This window comes from Melanaphis sacchari, unplaced genomic scaffold (genome assembly GCF_002803265.2).
Source record: "Melanaphis sacchari strain LSU unplaced genomic scaffold, SCAv2.0 Contig60_pilon_pilon, whole genome shotgun sequence".
Taxonomy (NCBI): Eukaryota; Metazoa; Arthropoda; class Insecta; order Hemiptera; family Aphididae; genus Melanaphis; species Melanaphis sacchari.
In genome coordinates this window covers 713445-737812 of record NW_020271429.1, presented here as the reverse complement: position 1 = coordinate 737812, position 24368 = coordinate 713445, and the positions used below count along the sequence as shown (strand labels likewise).

At 26.7% G+C, this 24368-nt stretch overlaps 1 protein-coding gene across 3 annotated transcripts; it reads left to right on the top strand.

Annotated features, from left to right (window-relative positions):
• Positions 1-1968: 1968 nt before the first annotated feature.
• Positions 1969-22111, top strand: LOC112600116 (glycerol-3-phosphate acyltransferase 1, mitochondrial). Of its 3 annotated transcripts, none has more exons than XM_025347281.1 (14): positions 1969-2329; positions 16582-16876; positions 17923-18084; positions 18161-18333; positions 18398-18631; positions 18711-18889; positions 18956-19191; positions 19676-19808; positions 20341-20525; positions 20584-20731; positions 21043-21257; positions 21345-21452; positions 21566-21758; positions 21868-22111. In XM_025347281.1, exons 1-14 carry the CDS (start codon positions 2316-2318, stop codon positions 22053-22055), a joined length of 2463 nt encoding a protein of 820 aa, XP_025203066.1. In that variant the 5' UTR covers positions 1969-2315; the 3' UTR covers positions 22056-22111. The 3 variants fall into 3 exon arrangements, with proteins under 3 accessions (XP_025203066.1, XP_025203067.1, XP_025203068.1); XM_025347282.1 differs by lacking the exon at positions 1969-2329 and adding an exon at positions 4649-4764; XM_025347283.1 differs by lacking the exon at positions 1969-2329 and adding an exon at positions 4649-4769.
• Positions 22112-24368: the final 2257 nt, after the last annotated feature.

The window sequence follows — 24368 nt, the reverse complement described above, 5'->3', positions numbered from 1 at the left end:
ATACTATGGATTTATTTTTTTTAATTGTTAAAATTTCTATATCATTAAGATGTACCTGTAATTAAAACATTTATAATTAAAGAATTCTGTATCAAAATAAATTTTTAAATATTTCAATATTTTGTATTGATTTATTACCTATATAAACATCTAAATGTTGATAATTGATATTATGCAATGTTTTTTTTTTTTTTTACTACTAATACTGGTACGGTATTTTCTACTGTTTATTATAGACATTATGCTTAATTAATATTGAATAATACATAACTCGACTTAAAATTTAATTATTTTAAAGCACGTTTTAAATAACAATAATTTTTGTTTATTTTATAAAGTCAAATAGGTACATAAAAACTGAATATGTTCTATAGTTCATATCGCGTTTATTCAGTTTTCAACTTGTTAGTACTATTACTATTATATGTAGTTTATGAAGAAAGCTGCTTAATCAGTTAACCATGACAATTGTTTTTACGTGGTTTATTTTGTTGTTTTTACATGAGGAGTATTTTTTATTTATTTCTAATAGCGCATAAATCGTTTTATTATTTATTATTTATTTTTGCAGAAGAACATTCATTATTTCAACGTTTTTGGAAACAGTTATTTATCATGTCCAAAACTTATTATTTTTTATACTTCAAATTATTTGCGTCAAATTTTAAACGAATAGAGTTCATGAGCAGAATGAAGTGACACGAGGGTTTCTTGAAAAATATCAGTACACTATATTCCTGTCCATTACTATTTAAAATACTTATAACCTATAAACTGCTTGTCCTAAATTCGGTTTTTATGTAAAAGATTACTCTAAAAAAGTATTTTAATTTGGAATGAGAAATAGTAAATAAATATTTTCATTCTAAAAAAGATAATAAACGTACAAAGTGATATTATAACTTATAATTTATAATATAAAAATAAAATTTGCGTCCTAAAAATATTTTCTAAAATGTTAATAGTTAGAGAAACATTGATAGTTCTTCAAAAATGAATCGCTCTGTAGATAGTGTAGATTAATACTTATTTGTAACCCTGAAGTTATCCACTGTTCAACAGTAATAACTAATAAGTAGGGCCCGGAACTTGATAACCTAATTTTTTTTTAAAAATGCACTTAAAAAAGTATTAAAATTACGTAAAAACATCAAAAAATTACGTTTTTTAGTAATAAATCATAAAAATTCATCGTTTTTAAATCAATATATTTTAATCATTCATTTATTATTTTATTCATTTGAATTTAAACAACGCAAATATTTTTTTTATACATTAAATATATTTTTTTTACAGACTACACGACCTAAATTAAATATAAAACGGAGATAAGAAATATAGTCAGTAATACAAAATAATTACAAAAAGAAGTTGGTGTTTTTAGAAAAAAATTGAAGGATTAGGCTGTAGGTACAATACGTTAGATTTTTTTCAAATATTTAGTTTTGTCGAAGTAGTAATATTCAAGAAAAATGTAAATAATGTAAATAGATCTACAAAATTGCATCGAAGTTAGTAAAGAAATGACCGTATAACCAAAAATTACTGGAAAATACATAATAAAAATGGTTCCATTGAATTTTACATGATATAAGTCACATTTCTGTAAAGATAAGCCTCGTATAAACGCATTAGAAAAAAAAAAATGCAAATGCATCAAGTTCCGGGGCCTATACCTACTAATAAGTCGTGTGCTCCGTCGATATTGATTATAATCATTATTCAACGATTCGTCGGCGGAAGTCGAACAATTAAGATATAGGTACACGAGTATATGCATATGAGGGGTACCTGTGTTTAACGCTCAGGTAAAATATGCAATTATACGTTCGTCGTGTGATTGTGCAACGGATATAATGACGTCGGTCCCGATTTACTTTGCGATTTTAGCAACGTCGATTTATTTCGAATGCCAACTTCAATGTTACGCCGTGCGCGTTTTAAATTTTATTTATTCGATTTCGGGTTTGACTCGACCGCGTCGGTTTCTGTGCGCTGCCGGTGTTTTATTGTTATTCACGTCGTGGTCGACGATAGCCGCTTTCTGTCGAATACCTGAATGTTTGTCGTCGGTTGTGATCGTATCGTGGCTTGTCGCGGTAGCGATCCGTTTCGCGCGCTACCTCCGTTTTCGTTTCGTTCACAACAGCCTTTTCTGCTGCGAGTTATTAAGTTTAACTAAATTATCGTTATCAGACGAAAAACCGATTTTCCGTCGCTTAAAAAAAAAAGAAGTATAGTATATAAAATATATACTACACTTTGCCACTGCAACGTATGTTTTGAGAATTGTTCTGGGAACGATAGGCCTACGCATGGATCTACGCAAGTAAGTACCTACACTATTACTCGCGTTTAGAATCTTACTGCAAAAGATATTAAAATAACAAAATAATAAATTTATAAAAAATTTTAATACCTCAATTACAATAAAATATTAAAACTTCCTTCAGGAAAAATAAATATTTTACAGTTGAATTGGTTATTTATGTTAGAAAACTTCAAACATTCATTAAAATAACTTTTCTGATAACTTTTTTTTCTTTTATGGTTAGAAAAACTTTTGAAGAATCTTATATTAGATTTTCAAATCCTAAATATAAAAATGAAAATCACAAAATAATTTGCAAATTTTCGTTATTTTGACGAATTTTGTCAAAATTCTAACTTTAAACGCTTCTTAAAAAATATTATGACTTTGTATTTTTCATATTTTTTAATTGTCATGTATCAACAACTTATAAGTTTATAACCATCGTTATATTATGCTATCAAGGATTTTGATCAAGTGAACATATTCTTATCAACGTTTATAAAAATATAAACTAAAAAATGTTTATACGTATATAACTCAGAGTCAGGATATTTTGAAAATTTTATCATACGTTGAAGACGATAATATAAACATTTAGTAAAAATTAAATATCAACGGTTATTCGTTTTTTCAGTTTAGTACATTAGAAAAACAAAATTGATTTTATCAAATACTTACTGGTTTTGCGTAAAAATTTCCGTTTTTTCTTAATTTATTTTTATTTTTTTCCAGTTATTTTAAAAAGCATTGAGAATTTAATTTGGACCTCTCTAAAGTATCAAATAGATCCAATTTGCTATCAGAAATCATTCATTGAAAATGTATACATTTAATTTTCATGTTGTATACAAACATTAAAATAAAAAATAAATATACATTTATTGTTTTGTTTAAAATATTAGATAGTTTCGTGCTTAATTTTTCAAGTAGGTTACCTATACCTATTCGTAAGGTATGTGAATTTAATAATGTACTTGGAATGTATTTTTCTAGAGTAACCCATACTTCCGAAAAAAAATATTTTTGTATTTAAATCGTGGCCCTAATTACTAGAAACAATCCGAGTAATAACTTAAATTATAATCTTTTTTGAAATAAAAGTTTTAAGCAGTAGTCAGTAGACATAGGTAGCATATATAATTATTATCAATATTAAAACGATGTTCGACTCTCTCAGATTTAATCCAACACTGTCGAGTTGGATTTTAAATTTGTTTTGATATTTATATTTACTTGCTTTAAAAATATAAATTTTATATAAGTTTTTATAATTATTGTTAATATTTTTATTTATTAATTTTATTAATCAATAAAATTAATTATTTTTTTAATTAATGTTGAATGTAATTGATTAAAAAGTAATCCAGGCACGTTTAAGTTAGATTAATAAACACATTTTAATGCTGTGAATAATAATAATATGTAATCTTATTAAAACGCATTAACGTACAGTAGCCATGGGTCGCGTATCTTGACTGCCTTTAGAACTATAATAATACATAATACTCCAGCTATAATATGAATTGCCACACCCGGAATTGTTATGTGTCATCTCAGCATTTATGCTTCCCTTATAAACGTATTATAATTAATATACTTAAATTATAGTGTGTGAAATTTTTTGTAACTAATTATACTGGGTGTATTGTTTTCTAAATTTAAATAAGCATGCAGTGTGTGTATGGAGAATGCCTTTGCTTTCCACTTGTTAGTAAAAAATTAATTATTTTAATATTATTACTAGTCAAATTAGTCAATTATACTTTAATGTGCAACTATATTGTACTACGATCGCTTTAATAGTTCCAATCTTGAATTATTTTTAAACTTAATAATTTATCATTTTTAATGTTTATAATTGCATTAGAATTAATTATTATTGCACAAATAGAATACTGTAATGATAGGCTCACACATCGTTGTATATCATATAGCCATTAAACTCAAATAAATAAAATAACTAATAAAATAAACACCGCTGATGAAAGAAACGACTTATAATATATTCACGTAGGGACTGACACATGATTTGTGACGATGTGCCGCAAAGGTTAACCTAACCCACTTCGTCTGCCGTCAGGGACAAGGGATAGCCCAATGAGGGTTTTTGTCGCCTAGGAGAAAGCCTATTTCTTTAGAAAACGCGGAGACCTTTGATGGTGCCGCCTTCGATTCTGGCTGGCTTGACCAGGTCGTCTTCTCTCATCAGTGCATGAGCGCCATTTAAACTGTTAAGCGCATGCGCACCATACACACGAGCAAGAGCTCTACACACACGACCACACACAAGATTCTGCGAGCGACAATTGGACTTCTCTTTTTTTTTTATAGGTTAAACCAGTGTTGTTTTTATTTTGATTCAAGTGTTAAATTATTATTATTATTATTATTATTATTATTAGTGTTACCTTAATTCCTAACTAGCACCTCACATTCACTGCTGCGAGTAGGTAAGGTACATGATTATAATATACTAATTATTATTATAATATTTTGCATATTAGTTTTTGTATCACGGTATACTTGATTATATTCTCGAATACATGACCTCGAGAACCCTTCGAAAAACAAGAGGAAGGTAATAACTCGAGAACACGTGAATTTGATATTAATACCCGACTTATATCCAAGGCTTCTGTCCCTTATGTCAGTCTAGTTCTTATAACTTTTTTTTTAAAGCGTACAATCTGTAAATAAATTATTACAATAAGTACGCATGCGGTAATATATAATATAGCTTGACATAAACGTGATAAAAGCAGCTACCCAATGGCGACATTTTATAACATGATTAGGTTGAATTTAAATTTACCTTCTTATAACTTAACTTAAAAATCTTTTATTATTATTTAATTTCCTTTTCATTTCTCGTTATTACAATATTTTAGTGATCCATTCCATCAACTCATATTTCAGCTGCTTTTTTCGTTACTTTTTTTTTTTTTGTAATAGAAAGCTACTACCTTCGACTAATGTAGCTATATTATATTATTTATGATTAGGGTGAGGTTTAACATTGAACTGAAGTCGACTTCCTATATTATGTTATTATGAACTATTTGATGAATTCAATTTTTACTATTTTAAAATTCTACTTACACGTACGTCAAATTTACAGCTATTACATACTCGTTACATGTGTTTTTATAATTTGCATTTTCTGTAGACATAGTAATTAAACTCTGACCGCATTGTATTTATAGACTTTGATAATTGTTGTTCGAACAGAAACATTAATAATGTTAAGTTATGACTTATGAATATTTAATTTATTTATTATTAAAAATAAATTGCTTGTAAATTTTCGTTTTTTGATGCTTGTTTTATTTTTTTAAATTTAATATCAATTTAATTTGGCCTTGAAGCGATTTTTGGATTACTGTTGGCTATAGTTATTTTTATCAAGTTTAAATTAAAAAATTAGATAATATACATAAACAGTTAAGAGAAATCAAATTTTTTTAAATGATTTTTAAACTGGTAAACTGTTTAAGGTTATTTCACTTACCACTTGTAGTTTACGAAGGTTAATCTTACTATTTTTAGTTTTTACTCTATAATTCATAAAAACCGGTACATACTTAATACGCATATACACTGTTATATTTTATTAATTGTTTTATGTATATTAAAATATACTTTTTTTAAATATATTATTGAAGTTGTGGATCATTTTTTTAAGTATCCCTGTATAAGATACTTCTTTATTTTTTATGTTTTTTAAATAAATTTATGTTACCATGTTTATATATAATTTGCTTTCATTTTTCATTTTATTTATTATAGCGCTGTAACACCCAAATAAAAATTTCCATTTAGCATACTTAGTATTGAGTAATTCGTTTATCGAATAAAGTTCATTATTTCAAAAATTATTTATGTTTTTGAAAATATAAATTGTAGTTGAAATAAGATCGTAGGGGATGCTATAGCATACCTGTCATCCTCCTTGTGCATATCTATGTTTGAAATTAGAATTAAGTATTTTACATAAATATAGTATTTAATATTGAAAAAATATATTAATAATATTTAATTATTCCAATGTTAATTATAAGAATATTGGAAGCTTAATAAATAATGATTTGAATAGAAAATATATACTTTCTCTGTGGTCTGGACGCCTGGTATGGTGCAGTTGTTGGCCTCAGTCACTAACGTGTTATGAGTTCAAGTATTGGCCGGCGTCGCTAACTTTCGGATGGGTGACCACTTGGTTTCTTAGCAACGAATCTATGGCGTACACATACATAAACGTGTTCCATAATCCTACAAACCCTACAAAAAAAAAAAAAAAAAACCCAAAAACCTATCTACCTTAGTTGCCGGGGTTAAGATCAATAAAATAAATAAATAAATAAATACACTTACTATTTTTAATTTTAGGAACTATCATTTGATAAATTATATAAATAAAAATGTTTGTGTTATTTATTATTTAATTATTCAAAAGATTATGTATAGAATAGAGATAAAAAATTTAAATGTACACCAATATATATATATATATATAATGTAATACTATATACATGGATATTTTTGATATTTATTTATTTAATAAAAAAATTGTTTTACTCGATAATTAATAATATTATAAAAATACATAAATATATATTTAACATTTTTTATTAGAAGGTTGATAATAATGGCATTTAGAATAACTTAGCTAAAAAAAAACCTAAAATTTAAAATAGTATATTTTTAGATACACTTTTCAATTAATTAGTTTATATTTTTTAATCAGATACTTTTGATAATTAATAAATAATATTATAGACAATTCACTTCTTTTCTTTCTACGAGTATGGAATTACAGCGGCATTCTAAACCACTCAAACGAACTATTAGCCTGCACATTACATAAAAAGAGAATCGATATAGCCCTTGTATCATAATCCCATCTAACTGACTGTGTTAGACTAAACATTCTCGACCACTAACTGATAACTATTCCAACTATCCTAATGGTACCATATTAGCCAGCTCCGCAATTCTAATCTGAACACAAACCCAATGTTATTCTCTACCCAAATACTTACAATCCTGTGCAATATCCCTGACCCTAAATCACGTTCCCTTCACAATAGCTGCTACCTACTGTCTATGGTCTACTCAAACATAACATCACAACAGACCAATTCAAACTTGTTTTTAAATATTTAGGTCACTCATTTATCGTTAGTAAAGATATCAATGCAAAACATCCCCACTGGGATTGTCGAACCAGTAATCTCCGTGGCAATAACTTTTTACGCATCATCTCATCTGAACAATATCTAGTTCACTTTCTCCCTGATCCAACCTACTAGCCCATGTCCCCTAGAAAATTTACAGACGTCCTTGACAACTTCGTATCCAAAGTTCCAAAAAGCCTCTTCCATAATATTGAAAATTTCAATGCCCTGTATTTAGACCAATCAGCTGTTCTCCTTACTCTCGTTTCCTTGCTACCAATTAGAGCGTTTAAACCATCATTCATAAATAAAAGCACTGACTGAAAAAAAATTTCAAAGCTTACTCACACAAATTACCAACATACGTATTCACTAACATAAAAGTAAAATTAAAAATTCCAAATTACATAAAATGTGCCATTTCTAATTTAAATAACTCAATATAATCAGCTGCAATAAATTCTACTAGGATAATTAAAGTCATACCTTCTTTTTCATTAAATCTTTCCTATCACGCAAATAATCTTCGGAAAAAATATGTATGAACTAAACACCCTCTCTGCAAATTTAAAAGAATTGCGTTTTAAACATATAGAAAGAAACGAATCATTATACAATTATATAACTTTATTTACTAATATGGACAGCAATAAAAAAAGCTTTAAATAAAAAGTTTACATATTTCTCAGTAAAAAAAAACTAGATAATTTATGAGCAGTCGACGACTTAGAAAAAACCGAAATTTTCAATACAACTCACAATATTCTACTCACGAATATAAAATTAAAATGGTGAGCAAATGCTGGTATTTAGGTATCGAGTGGTTTACTATAATAGATGCCTTAAATTTGAATTCAATAATACATTCAAATTGTATTATTGTATTCGAAAAACGTTTCTGAGCGGAGATAGTCTGTTAACCTATATCACTATAAATTAAATGTTTAAAAAATATATTATGAAATTTTCATATGTTTTTTGATATTGGTATTAAAGTAATTTATTTTACCAACAATCATATGTTAGGTAGATTAATTTCATTTTTTTTTGAAAAATTGTATTTATAAATAATCTTAATGTATCTGTATATAATATTATTGTTATTAACTTTTGAGTTAATATCGCACCATACCATAGAAAAGTGTGAGTATATTCATGGTATAAATATATAATAGCTTAAAATTAGTCTACATATTTTTTAAACGATATTACATATAGAAAATTCATAATATATACGTTAAAGTTTTTAGTTTCCGCTAATAATGTTTTTGTATTATAATAGATTAATTAATATCGTTGTTAAATTTTCTTAAAAAAATAATTGGAATTACATACTTACAGTATTTTTTGGTTTAAATGTGAGCAACTTATGAGCAGCCTTGTGTTTAATTTTAAAATCTTATGTATGAATATTTAAAATAGTATTAATTTTTAACTACAAAATACTCATAGTTCATTTTCGTGATTTTGACGAATTTCGTCAAAGTAATAAAAAAGAATATGCCTATTTATTATTTTTTTTTACAGATAATAGAACAATTTATGTAAAACTTATTTAATTTTTAGGAATTTTGATTTAGCAAGTATATTTTTATCATGGTTCATAGAAAAAAAAATTCTAGTTTTAAATGTTAATGTTTACAAGTATCTCAAAAAGTCAAAATACTTAGAAAAATTTACTTATATGTGTAGGAAATGTTAACATGAAAATTCCAAGTACTTAAAATTATCCTTTTTGAATTATTACAAAGTATCAAAAGTCATTTGAGGAGAAATAGTCGTATACGATTTAAACTCTAAACGGTTTTAAAAGTTAATGTAGCTATTACTTGTAAAATTGATTTTTGTTATTGATAAGAAAACTAATAAGATTTCTTATATTAAGTTTTAAATTTATTAGATATATAAAGCGAATTTATAATTTTATTAATTTCTAACTTAGACCAATTTTGTGAAAATTTTAACTTTAAACGTACTGAATGTAACTATAAAATATACTAAATCAAGTTGTGTAAATATATGTATGATATATACCTTTAGCTAGGTTTTTTAAAACTTCTGCATTTTAAGGCCCGTTTAAATTTTTAAACTAGAATTAAAATTATATCCCATAACGGTTGCAAATTTGAAATTTGAAATAACTGAATAGGTTTGTGCAATAATTTGTATAGTATGTGGATATTGTGGACTTAAAATTAGATTAAATTGGAAGAGGTTAGACCATGATCGTTTGGCTTAAACCGGTCATTGCTTTCTCTTTAGTGACATATTGGGTATCGTGTGTCATGGTATTCAACACTAAAATGGGGTATGCTTAATTGAGATTGTTGAGTACGTATACGGTTACTTGTATCTAGGGCTAGAAAAATTTATAAGTTATAAAAAATTGTAAAATATGTAAAAAAAATTAGTATAGATTAGGTTTTAATTTACTAATTTTTACAAAAATTTTTAATATTTAAATATATGTTAATTTAAGTATGCAAATAAATTAATCTTTTAAATTAAAAATGAATCAAATAGTGGATACAAAGCTTCAATTTTTAACATAAATGGTCTATAGCAAAGAGTTAATTATAATAAGAAAAGTTTTGATTTGAATAAAGTAGCTCATTAATTAAACGCTTGTGAAATATCTAGTGATAGATACCAAACGGAAGAATATGAGAAAATTTTGATATAAATAATATTAGACTAGACTGCAGTGGTTCCCAACTGGTGGTCCGCGGACCACCGGTGGTCCGTGGACTCATCTTAAGTGGTCAGCGAATAAAAAAATTTAAATTTAAAAAAATGAGAGAAATTATACTTGATATTTTTTATTATTAACGGCTTAGCGCCTTACAGCCAGATAACACACTATCGCGATTCGCGACCGATGACAATTTATGTACGGATATAAATAACATTCGGTCATGCGGGTATAGCTGAATTGTGATAAATATTTATCTGCGTTTTTCCACTATACTACTATATTACGGTAACTATTATTAGTTATGTCTCATAATCTATCGATAATATTATCACGCAGGTATTACCTACTCGTTTCGTATTTTATCTTTATTAGTATTTTATCCATTATTATTTTACTCGTATTATATTTATTTGTCATATCGTAAGTTAGTATACTACGTGACTTCATAAAGATAGTACATATTTTCTTGTGCGTTGTTTGATTAATTAACATTTATTTGTTTGTATAATTATATATTATACTATAATATTACTATTAAACATGCCACCGAAAAGAATACATTAAATTTGGTTTTACCGATATTACGGTGAATAAGGAAGTAAGACCACAGTGCGTGATTTGTACAACAGTTCTCAGTAATGATGCACTAAAACCTGCAAAATTGGAACGACATTTGAAGACAGTCCACCCAAATTTTAGTAATCGTTCTCGAGAATTCTTTGAAGGTAAGAAGGAAAACTTTAAAAAAATGAAACTTGGGACAAGTGGTGCGAGATTTGAAACCTCTGAAAAAGTGCTTCATTCCTCATATGAGATCTCCCTATTAATTGCAAAATCTAAAAAACCTCATACTATTGGTGAAACTTTGATTAAACCGTGTTTGTTGAAAGCCACAGAAGAGATTTTAGGTAAGGAAGCAGCAAAAAAAAATACAAGACATTCCTTTATCAAATAACACTGTAAAATCGCGAATAGGAAATATGTCACAAGACATTGAAGAACAGCTTATATGCCTCATAAAAAAATCTCCATGGTTTGCTCTTCAGTGTGACGAAAGTACGGATGTAGCACAATGTTGTCAATTGCTAATCTTTGTTCGATTTTTAAGTGGAGATAATACAATAAAAGAAGAATTATTACTATCACAAGTATTAGAAACTACGTCAAAAGGAGTTGACGTTATGAAAATAATTCTTGATTATTTTGAAAAACATAAACTAATGTGGGAAAATCTTGCTGGATTTTGTACCGATGGCGCTCCTGCTATGCTCGGGTCACGTTCAGGTTTAGCTACATTGGTAAAACAAAAAAATCCAACCACATTAACTACGCATTGTATTATACATCGTCAAGCGTTGGCATCCAAAACATTACCAAAAGACCTAGCTTTTGCGATGAAAATATCCATACAGTTAGTGAATGCTGTTAAAAATAGTGCACTCAATACACGTGTTTTTCAAAAATTATGTGCAAATATGAACGCTGAGCATGAAACATTACTATTTCATACTGAAACAAGATGGCTTTCGAAAGGAAATATGTTGGCACGTTTATTTGAGCTTCGAGAGGAGTTGAAGTTTTTTTTAATCGATATACTCTAGTCACTAGAGTAATAGACACTTGTTAGTTTACACTTATACCATACCGTGATAATACAAAATAAACGTAAAATGACAAATCCGTCTAAAAAATATCTATATGTTACAACAGAAAATATGTATACTGTAATTGTGTTTCTCAGTATAAGAGAATAGAAAATAACTCATTATAATCTATATTTTTGGCTAAGAGGCGCAAAATTGAAATTAAGTAATTGGTATGATATTTCTGTAAGTAATATATTTTTTTTAGAATTACTATTTCGAGAATTTTGGTGAATGGTAAAATACTAATATGTCAGTATAAGTGGAAAGATTATTATAAGGCAGCCTCCTAGAGACCTAGAGGCTTATTTTATTATATTTGGCAACTAAAATTACTGTTGGATATTTTCCTGGCAGAGGAAAATATGACTTAGCCACTACTAATAAGCAGCAACTAAATGATTTTAGAGCATCTTTAAATAATATAATACATTGTATGTAAAACAATATTGATCTTTTTGGAATGCAATGATGTCATAATCATGCGAAACTTAATTTGGAGTTATAAATGTTTTCTAGTAGTAGAGCGCTGTAGAGGGTTTTACTATCGTGTAGGTATGTTTTTATATTTTTATGAAATACATTAAATTATCAAATCGTGTTCTTCTATTATATTTATATCAAAATAATAATATCAAAAATACGAATAAGGCTGTTATTGAAGATAAAGAAATATTTTATGTACTTGATACGTTATATCAGCTATTTCCAAACTTTTAGTTAGTAGTAGTGCTCTATTTTGAACCAAATTTAGTCGTGATGCTTTGCTATGGTGAATAAAACGAGGAGTATAAATGCAAAATGAACACTAGTTCTCACTGATAAACAATTTAAAGTTCGTTTTGAACAATTCTTTCATCTTGGTTAATGTTAGTATCGGTTAAACAGAAAGTCTGTAAACGATTTTTATTTTTAATAGTAAAATTTAGTCCATTAAGAGGATGTTATATGGTTGTAGCTTAATATTACAGTGGATTTATCTATCATAAAATTTAACAGTAAGAATATTAGTGAATCTTATTTTTTTTTAAACTTTAATTTTAAAACGGTTATGAATATTTCAAAATTCTGAATATTTGTGCGTTTTAATATACTGATAATTCATAAAATAATATGTGTATTATAAATATTCGAGTTAAAAATGATCATATCGAGCTAAAAAATTAAAATGTCAAAACAGATCATTTTTAACTTAATAACATGTTAATTTACTCTATTGCTAAAGTTATGAATAAACAATAAGTTCAACTGAATGCAAATTTGCTATGCTGTATGTTTGTATGGCGAAAACAACACATGCAAGGTCATTTAATGTTCTCATAAGTCTTGATAATGTATAAAGTGAGCATTATACTTATTATTGTATAAAAAGAAAAAATATTTTTGTAAAATTGAAATTAAAATTTACAAAGTGAAATTACAATAAATAATTGTAAGTAATATATCTGTATTTTCGTATATTATGTCGTAAAAAAGAAAATAAAGTCTTGGAATGAGCTGAATGAGCTCATAGTATACAGTTTAAAAACTACTATCCACGTTATATCAATAAACCAATTATTACTAATTTAAAATTAAATTCATTATTTGTGTATAATTAAATGTTTTTGTTTTTTTTGTTGTTTTTTATTACATTGAAATAGTAATATTATACTAAGAAAACTATATACTGGTATTATTAATTACTGATGAAAAAAATCATATTAAATTTTAATTTTGTGATATTAGTTTAATTAGATTTTTATATCATATTTAAATTGTCGTAGTTATTTTTAACGATTATACTTAAATAAATTATTCGTTTGAACCTAATGCACGATAACTGATAATATATGTCACTATACGATAAAACAATCTTATTTTATTTTATGTACATTTATATATTGTAACATATTATTACACTAGTATTTTTTTATTTTGCCCAATACTTAATTATTAATAGCCATTGTTATTGACATAATATTATATATTACTGTTGTTAAAAATCAATGAGATTAAATTTATAATATATTTGTATATTTGTATATGAGTCACATTATAGTAAATACTGATAAATATATATTAATTAATAACACTAGACATTTTAAATTTCAGTATAAAATTGTTATTCGTTTTTAAAAACTAAATTATAAAACGGTACTACTAAAATATATGCTGCAGTTCGAGAGATTGCAGTCTCGTAAGTCATATATTATGATACAATTTACTATTTAGCATGTATACCTGCATAAAATACCATGTATTATTTACACTGTAGCTACTCGTATATTATTATGTTAATTAAATGTTTGTGGGATTTGTGTCATACTTATATATGCCACATCAGTGTTGTAAAGTATTCGAGTACCATTATTAAAAAAGGTTATTGAACATTCAACTATTTTTGTATATTGGCCATCTACCTATGATTTATCGTAAAAAAAAATATTTACTCGTAACAAATTCGGGTTAAATATTTAAAAGCAATGATAATTTTTTTTTTTTTTTTGCATTCGAAAGTATTCTTCAAAACCTCGTGTTTGTCGAGTGGGATTTAATCGAACATTAACTTGTTATACCTATCAATGTACCACCAATTACCTGCATAATGTTCGGTCGGGTGATCCAATAGTTATTTCTTAATTTTTATTTTAATATTCGTATAGCGTTATCCACTATTCGTAGTGTTTATATTATTTTGCATTATTACTTTCACCGATTTCGGTGTGACGATATTGTTGTTAACGGCAGTTGTACCGTACACAACGACTAAAACTCGATCTTTAATTTATACACATCTGCACCACGAAGGCTGATTAATCTAGCCTTCATGCGTCGATCATTATAGCTGCAGCGGACCATTTAATATAGTGATATATATATTATGGCGTTTTTGTTGACCGTCAAATCGCAGCAGCTGCAGTCGCAACGTTGATATCGTATAATGTGGACCTTATAATAACGCTATATATTTAAGCGTAATACCTTTAACCAATGAGTATATTTTGTTACAATAAAAAATGTTTAATGTGTAATTTGATCGTCTTCCTAGTAATATAATTTTAATAGTTTTGACTTAGTTTGTGAATTATATTACACGTGTTTGTGTTTTTTTTCTTTCAATGATATCATAGTTCCCGAAGAAAAACGTATATACTTTTCTGTTTTTTTTTCTTTTTACTTTGAGGTAACAAATGGCCCGAATGAGTATTACATTTTTCTGATTTCGTCTTCCTTTATATTATTATGGTTGATTGTGCGAACTTTTAAGCTGAATTTTTTAAAGATTTTAAATTCAAATTAATTTCTGAACGTTCTGAATATATAGTAAAATGTAAACGAAGTTTCATAAATATAATATTATTTTTTTTTTGACAAATCGTAAAACCAAAAAATGTTAAGAAATATTTTGTGTTCATTATTCGTACTGATTTAACTAACCTAACCTGTGTGTTCATTTCATATACTGTACCGCGATGATGTATATGTCTTAATAGAACATTAAAGTATACAGTTTGTAAATAATTGATAACCATTTATTGTAAATGTATATTTAGATACACCATAGACATATGTATACACTAACTGCTGACCACAATGTTTTATCTAATTTCGTAATTTTCAATATTAAATTTAACGTTATCTTAATTACAACTACGTTTAAATTGTAATATTTGGAAATTGTATATGTATAGTACCTATTAAAAGAGTATTTTTCTCTGGATGTCAAAAGACGTTTGTTTCAATATAGAATACAATATTATATTAAGTACCTATAGCAAGAGATATTTGTTAATCTTCGTGCATTATAATATTGATGTTTTTTTCTTCGTACTAAATCTAGCTAATTGATTTGTTCAAAACACGTTTACACTAGTTAATAAAAATATTTTCTATTTGTAAGTCTTTTCAAAGTTCTATTAAGACGTTGGCGAGTGGTTATTTTTTGTCGTTATCTAACACGTGTGACAAAAAATATACGCGTTATATCACTTATATCATTTAACACTTACTGATTTATTTGCAGTAAAGCGATTTTAAGGGACAAGAATTCTGAAAACAAGTTTAAATTTATCATCAAATCTATTGTAAATCGACTTCCCCTAACCTATCCTTGTTAAAAGTCTAAATAAGTCTAAAAAGTATTTCAATTTTTAAAGGTACGTCACGATAAAAAATGTGGAAAATTCGTTCTAGAACAGACTTATCGACATATTGTTCAAATCTATTTTTAGAATTATAATCGCTTCACTAGATCAATCGATACGTTTGAACGAAAAAGCGCTTAATAATCTCACGTGTTGTGCGTTGTGTTATGTATTATTAAGTATAATAGACAAACATAGATGGAAAATCACCGTTTCCAATCCCCTGTACATACGTTATATAGCTGTAGACTATGTGCCGTGCAAATATTAAATAAATCTAATACACCAGATACCGACGAATAAAAGGAAACTGTTTATAATTTTGATACCGTAAAATAAAAAAAAAAAATAGTAGCAGCTCGCGCGTGCCTGCAGTTCATTGAACCATGTATACCTGCTACACTCGTAACGTACACACAAGAGACACACATAATCGCGCGCGGTAGTAATATTTTCAAACGCTACTTTTAGAATTTCATTACCCGTCGACGACGGCAACAGCGGTCGCATTCGTGACCGCGTGTCGTCGTTGTGTAGTCGCTGTGGCAAAGCCCCAACGTTTTTTTTTTTTGTGTACCCGGTGCCGATTATCATTGTTTACCTTTTGTTTTTTTTTTTTCCCCCCAAGATCCGACGAGATGGTCGAAGCGCTATCAACTGGTTTTCAAAACCTCTACAACAAGTACACCAGATCGGAAAAGGGGTCGCAGGACGACGGCAGGTGTATATACTTACGGCCGGTGAACAATAACTCCGCCGACACTGACGATACGCAATGTTTGCAGCGGTACCGCCCGAAAGCCCGCAAACAGTTCGTGTTCAACGTCAAACAACTGTGTGAACCTAAAAGTTTGGAATGGAGAATCATAAGACAGAGCAGATTGCGTCCATCCACAGGAAAGTGTTGTCCGATCTGTGTACCCGTGAGTATTCGGTGTTCTTTTCTTTTTTTTTTTACATCGTCCGTCGAACAAACTTTGAGAAAAATATGTTTACGAAAATCTTATCATACCCCCCCCCCCCCTACAACTGTTGTATAATTTCACCTCTACAATGAAGATGTTACACATTTACAACATTTGAGGTTTTGAAATTTTAGAATAGCTTCATGAGAGTCATCCTTTGTGGACTTGAGCTTCAGACACAATAATATATTTATGCTTAAAGTCTTGATTGTTTTTAGTTATATATATATAAAAAAAAAAAAAAAAACCATCATAAATAAATACGGACTAAACAGTAAACAGTATTATGATATATACTTATGGACATAAGACCAGTCGAGCTTAAAACAAAATTTATATTTTTTGATTAGTTACCAATATTATTCTCTTATTGGTCTATTGTCAGTGTACAAATTCCAATTTGGTAAATTTTATTTCTATGTATTTTAAAATTTTAATATAAATTACAAACGGATATTATTTAACACAACAACTGGTTAACCAACCTTCGCATATGTTGAGCGTGATTTATATAGGTATTAAGTAAAGATCTTTTTAAACACAATTAGTAAGTTTCCATTTTGTATTTACATAAATAAGACTCAAATGGTGGATATTTAAAATTCCCATTATTTAACGCTGTAAGTAAACGGTATCACTGCCGCGCTGCTAGTATTTGCGTTATTCATTGTATTACAATATCATCTATGCCAGTGGTTGGAAACCTTTTGAACTCTGGGCCCGTATTCAAAATTTAAAAAGATCCACGTTCCGTGTATGACAAGAATTAAATGTTTTTTGACTTATTTTATAAATTTTTAATTATTATTTAAAAATATTAGGTACAATCTAACAGTTATAAAATTTAAAATGATGAAATTATAACTGTGTAGAAAATAGCTAAAATTATAAAATTTTCAAATTAATTGTCACTTTAGAGTGGGCTGTATGAAATAGTCGCGCGGATCGCCAGTGGTCGACTACTGATCTGTGCCATTTATAATATATGTCCTTTTGTTTTCCAGAACACGTCGAGGGATAATGAAAGAAATGTGTCGAATTTAAAGAACTTATTGGACATATATAACATTGGTTCTGTTAAAAAGTCAATGTTCGGTTGTTTCGTCGACGATTTAAAGTTTTTCTACCAGCTCAAAAGCCAAGAGTACAAATACATATATGACGAAGTAGGTATTCATGACATAGTACGATACGTATGTTTATGTGCATGGTAATTAATTTATTGAATTTTAATTCGTAAAGGTTCTAGAAGATGAAGCTGTAGTTAAAACAATTAACATAGTCGCAAATAATGCGTGTGCTGATGATTTGGCCGTCGACGATAGCCGTTTTTACGAAGAGTTGAGAGCTCAGCAAGCAAACGCGAGACGCATACTAACTGTCATTAGCGCAAATGTGAAAAATTGGGTCTACAAGTAAATTTGTTTATTTTCCGTTCTACTGCCATATATGTGTTTAATTATTTATCGTGTTTTGTAGGGTAATCGGTTGGTTCACGTACCGGACGGTCTCATTGTTGGCTACCAGCCTTGTGGTACAGCCCGCTCAAATTAACAGGGTCAGGGAAGCAGAACAGAGTGGCCTACCCATTATTTATTTACCGTTGCACAAGAGTCACATGGACTATATACTTTTGGGATTAGTGTTGACTATGAATAACATCAAACCGCCTTTGGTAGCGGCCGGAGAGAACCTCAGAGTCTTCTTCATTAGGTTTAATTATTTTATAATCGTCTTTGATAATTATTTCTAAAACAAAATATTATAATAATTGCTTTTTTATTAATTTCAGTAAGCTGTTGAGTTTCTTGGGAGCATTTTACATCAAGAGACATGTAGATACTAAAAAAGATCAACTCTATTGGTCAGTTTTGAGTAGTTATATTAAAAACAGTATGAAAAATGGACATCATATTGAGTTCTTTTTAGAAGGTGCTAGGACTAGGAGTGGAAAGTGCGGTGTTCCTAAAGGTGTGCTAATTAAATACTAAAATATATTACATAAGTCATGTAGAATAATTTGATTTTCATAAATAGCTGGTTTATTGAGTATCATAGTGGATGCTTACCGCGAAAAAGTTATCGAAGATGCGTGGATTATTCCTGTTTCTATGAATTACGACCGTATATTGGAAGGGAATTTTGTCAGAGAACAACTTGGCCAACCAAAAAAGAAAGAGACTTTTTTTGTTGCAATATTAACATTTATTAAAGCTATTTGTTCACACTATGGAATAATGAGGATGGATTTTAATCAACCATATAGATTGCGAGTAAGTTTAATATATTTGAATTATATATATATTATATAATAATTAATAATCAAAAGATTTCTTGTAACTAAAATAGTTATAAAATAATAAATTTATATTGAACTTGATGTTAATCATTAAAAAAAACTACATATTAAATTTAATAATATATAGTTATTTTTTACACACTAAAACATTTTTAGATGATAAAAATTATTTTTTAAATACAAGTTATACTGTACCTTAAATTTATGTTATTCTGTTTTTATTAAAACTATTAACTAATTTAAAAGTGAACAATATATTAGTTAAATTATAATCAGTATATATATTTGATATTATATTTTATATTTTGATACATCGATGTCCCCAATTATATTTTTAAACAAACTAGTCCTCTGAATTTTATTATAAGTGATTTTGATATAAGTATATTAGACTTACACTAATAGTTATAAATTATTGATTTAAATTTTTAAAATATTGTTTGTATATTATATTTTAGGATTTATTTGAATCAATTGATAAATTGACAAAATTAGAAAATGAATCGTTAAATAGGAATGGTATGGAAATTATGTCCGAAACTATTTGCTATAAAAGTACAGTAGACAAAATGGCAAAACATATAGTTTATGGTAATATTATTTTTTTAAATTGAAAACTATTGATGATGAAAATTAGATTACATTTAAAAATTATATTCATATCGTATTATATTTATGGTTCTTGTTATTATGTATTTTTTTTTATGAATGTATTATTGAATTAATCATATTAATTATCAAGTTAATTTTATTAATTAGATCTTTAGGTTGGTATCTGAGCTTATGGTATTTCTTTAATCTTAATTTAATTAAGTAAAATTTTAACTTAGAAAATATAACATAAAAAGCTGTTAGTAATCATTTTTATTTTAACAATTTTAATAAAAATAATAGTCATTACTTATAAAATTTTTTTAAGGTAAAAATTAGTATTTAATACTTATAGAAAAATAAATGATGTAGTACTAAATATAAAAATACACTAATAAAATATTTTTTATAATTTACAATTTACAATTCATGAATGTATATAATTTTATAGTTTTATAAATAATTTAAGTGATAACAAAAATAATTTAAAAGTTATCCTTTTTTCATATTAAAGAAATGTAGTATTTTTTAGATTGTTGGAAATCAACTCCTATTATGTCAACACATGCAGTGTGCTTTTTACTTTTGAATAAGCATAGGAATGGTACTACTTTAGAACAATTGGCTAAGGATTTATTGATCTTGCGTAATAAATTGTCTCAAAGAGATAGAGATATTGGTTTCAGTGGAAAGTCAATAGAAGTTATTAAACATGCAGTGCGTGTTAGATGATAACTAAGTAATTAAATATTTTACAAATTTGTTGTTTTTTTAGCTTGATCTTTTAGGGCCAAAATTAGTTGTATATGAAAATACTGATAAGGGCCGTTTTGTTAAACCAATTCTTGATGTACCAGTCTTAATAGAACTGTCATATTACGCAAATAATCTTATTTCCCATTTTATGCATCAATCAATAGTTGGTTAGTATTAAATATAATATTTATTATAAATATTATTTGACATACATGTTATTTACATCAGTGGTATACACAGAATTTGTTTATGGAGGAGGGGGGTTACCATTTATATACATATATGTGGATAAAAAACCTTTGTTAATTGTAATATTCTATACAAGAAATCATTATACATGATTTACTTAAGGTTAACCACCCTCTCTCGTCAGTACGCCAATGATTTAAATATTGTATTCATGTAATATTTTGTGATTGGTATTTTATATTTATTTATTATTTTTATTATGGATTAATCTTAGTTAAATTTTTTATAGCTCTTACAATATGTAAACTAATTAATCTGGAGTTATGGAACACAAGTATAACAGAAACAACAATTTTAAGAGAATACTTGGTTGAAGATGTATTATTTATTATCGATTTATTACAATTCGATTTTGTTTTTATTAAACCTTGTGATAATATAAATAACATTGTGGATACAGTGATTAGACAATTTGAGGAAGAAGAAATTATATTGGTAGACCAGGTATTTTTGAAATTGATTATTAATTCTATTTAACCAATTGTAGTAAATTTGAGTATTTTACTATAAAAATATTTATTTAATTTAAAGACGTTTGAAGAAGAAAGACTTAGCCGAAATATGGCAAAACTATTAAATTGTGATTCCGATGATGATGATTATCAGCAGTCATATGCTAGAATTGATGTTAAATATCGTGTAAGTTTTTTTTTATTGACTATTTTGTAGAACTTGCATCCTTTTTTCTATCATAATCTCTTTTATATTAAATGTGTTTTTTTTTAGTATGTTTTAATTGTTATCATTTTTAGGTTAACACTAATATAGACAGTTTAAATAAATTAAAGTTTTATCGATCAGTTATGATGCCATACTTAGAATGCATGGCTGAAAGTGCTGGAAGTTTTCTTGTTTTACCAGAAAATTCAGTGACAGAAAGTGAACATATACAAACAATTTTATATCAAATGCATGAGAATTTGGAAGAAGGAATTTTGTCTTATGGTATTTTTTTTTTTTTGTCAAATTTAGATTAAATCATCATTGTGTAAAAATAGGCACACCCACTTGTTTCCTATTAAATTATTTATTTCTATAAAAAAAATGTTTACAGGTGAAAGTATTTCTGTTGATACCATAAAACATTCGTTTTTGGCGTTTGAAAAATTTAATTGCTTACAAATCACAACAAAAGACAATATCAAGACATTGCACGTTATTAATAACCAATCCAGCGAGTTAGGTACAACTATGTCGGGTATGTTGGAATATATTGAAGAGTTTGTTAAGCAAATAAATTAAAGTTATATTAAGTAATGTTTGTTTAATAATATTATCATCATTTAAAACTAAATTATACAGTTATTCAATTATAATTGGATTAACTGGTTTTATTATAAAAAGTTATGCAAATTCTTGTTTTAAGTATTTATCAATAAAATACATAAATCGCAAAATATTTATGTATTAAATCCCTTTGTTTTGTTCTAATTTTAAAAAATACACCCAATTATAAATCATTTTCAAAGATTTGTTCAAACTAAAATATTCAAAATTATTTTTTGTTTTAATTTTTTTTTTTTAAATATTAAATTTAAGATCATAAATATTATATGTAAATATTTGTTGTGTTTAACGTTATAAAGTTGGGATATTTTATTTTTTAAGTTATCTAATTGTTTTTAACATTGTACAAAAATCTAAACCTTTATAATAAATCAATGTTCATATTTATGAAATAGGAACCTTGTATTATTAATAATTAATTAAAGACAAAGACTTTTCCTTAAAATTATTTTATTTAAGTTGTTTGATTATTTATAAATAAATTACTTATTTTCAGTGGTAATATATCTAATATGAATAATTTAAAATGTTTTATTTTTACAAAAACTCAAAATTTGCTCTAAATAGTTTTTGTTTGTATGTTTTTATATCGTGATTGTTAAGTTGTATCAGTAAACAACTATTCAGGAAAAAATATATATCTATAAGGAGTAATGTTCGTATATATATTTTTTTTATTTAAGTATATACATTAAGTGTAATACAATTTTCTATTTTTTATCTTTTTATTTGCTAAAAACCACATTATTGTGTAAAACAAATATTTTATATTTTTATATTTTTGGTTTAAAAGAAATTTACGATATAATTTATAAATTAAAATGCTTATAACGATTTACTTATACTACTAGTATTTAGTATTATTAATAACGTATACATGAAATGTACGAATGTATCTATATATTATGTTTTATTATATTACCTATAATATGCATACTTCTTACCTTTTATTATAGATATATTGAAGTGCTAGACTGTTTATAATAATGTGCAATTAGTATGTACATATAACAAACTTAAGTATAATTAATTTTATATTAAACAATTACAATGTCGTAGAAATATAATATTTATGGGTACTATACTATAGGCAAATTTTTAAAGCATAATAATTCAAGTCAACAATGTAAAATATTATTTATGTGCATTTTTGGTGTATATTCTGTAGGTATAAAGGTAAAAAATGCAAAATAATTTTATTGTACCACACTATAATAATATTGAATATAGGAGAAAAATATTATTGATAAGTGTTTTTTTTGAGAATAAGGTTTGAAGTAGCTTATAATTTCAAACCATATTTTATTAAATTTTTGATCAAATTCAGTTAATTATTAATTGTTAGATAGATACTTATTAGATAAAACTATTTAAAAAATATTCAAATTTATAATGTTAATTATATTGAACTAAAAAAATTAATTAAAAATAAATAAAAGTTGATTTCTAGTAAACTTTAAATTTTAAATTGAATACTTCTCTATGGCCATGAGTCATAACTTAATTTATTGTATTTTCTAAACTTTTTTTATGTTTTTTATTTTCTATTTGAAATCAATCTGTTAAATAATTTTACAATAAGAATATGTGCTACTCGTATAAAAAAAATATTAATACTTGATAAAAAGAGTAGCCCAACGGCTACACTTTAAATCTTATTTAATTTATTATATGTATATAATGTATATAATTTTTTTAATTTAAAATATGATTAAGAGTTAAGATCACGATAACATTTTATTTAAGACTTGTTTGAAGGTTTCCTGGTATTGAGCCTTCCATTTCAGTGGATGAATTGAATAGGTATGTCACTATTAACACGCTTTGTATACGATTGCTGCTAAATGTATTTGGTTTGTGATAACCTGAAGTTTTATTCATAGATTTTCCTTTTTCTGTTTTGCACGAGTTTGACGACAATGGCGGAGTCATTTAGTCGTAAGACAACAAACGTCTATGAGCAATCGTCGACTTCTTGAGGTATTCAACACCGTGTAGGTACTAATCATTGAATTATCGATTTGATAGATTTTTTTTGCTTTTACGTAAACTAAAGTTTTTTTGATATCTTTGTAGTTGTCAACTTATAAGTTTTTAATTTACCGATTCAGCGATGTAAAAAAATGTGTTTAAAATCGAAGAAGAAGGTTTAGCATTGGAGTCTCACGATGCGACACAACGCACAGACAACCGCATTACTCGCATGCACAGAGCCACAGACGGAATTATTTTCTAAATTAAACTAATTATTTGGCTTTTAGGCTTAGC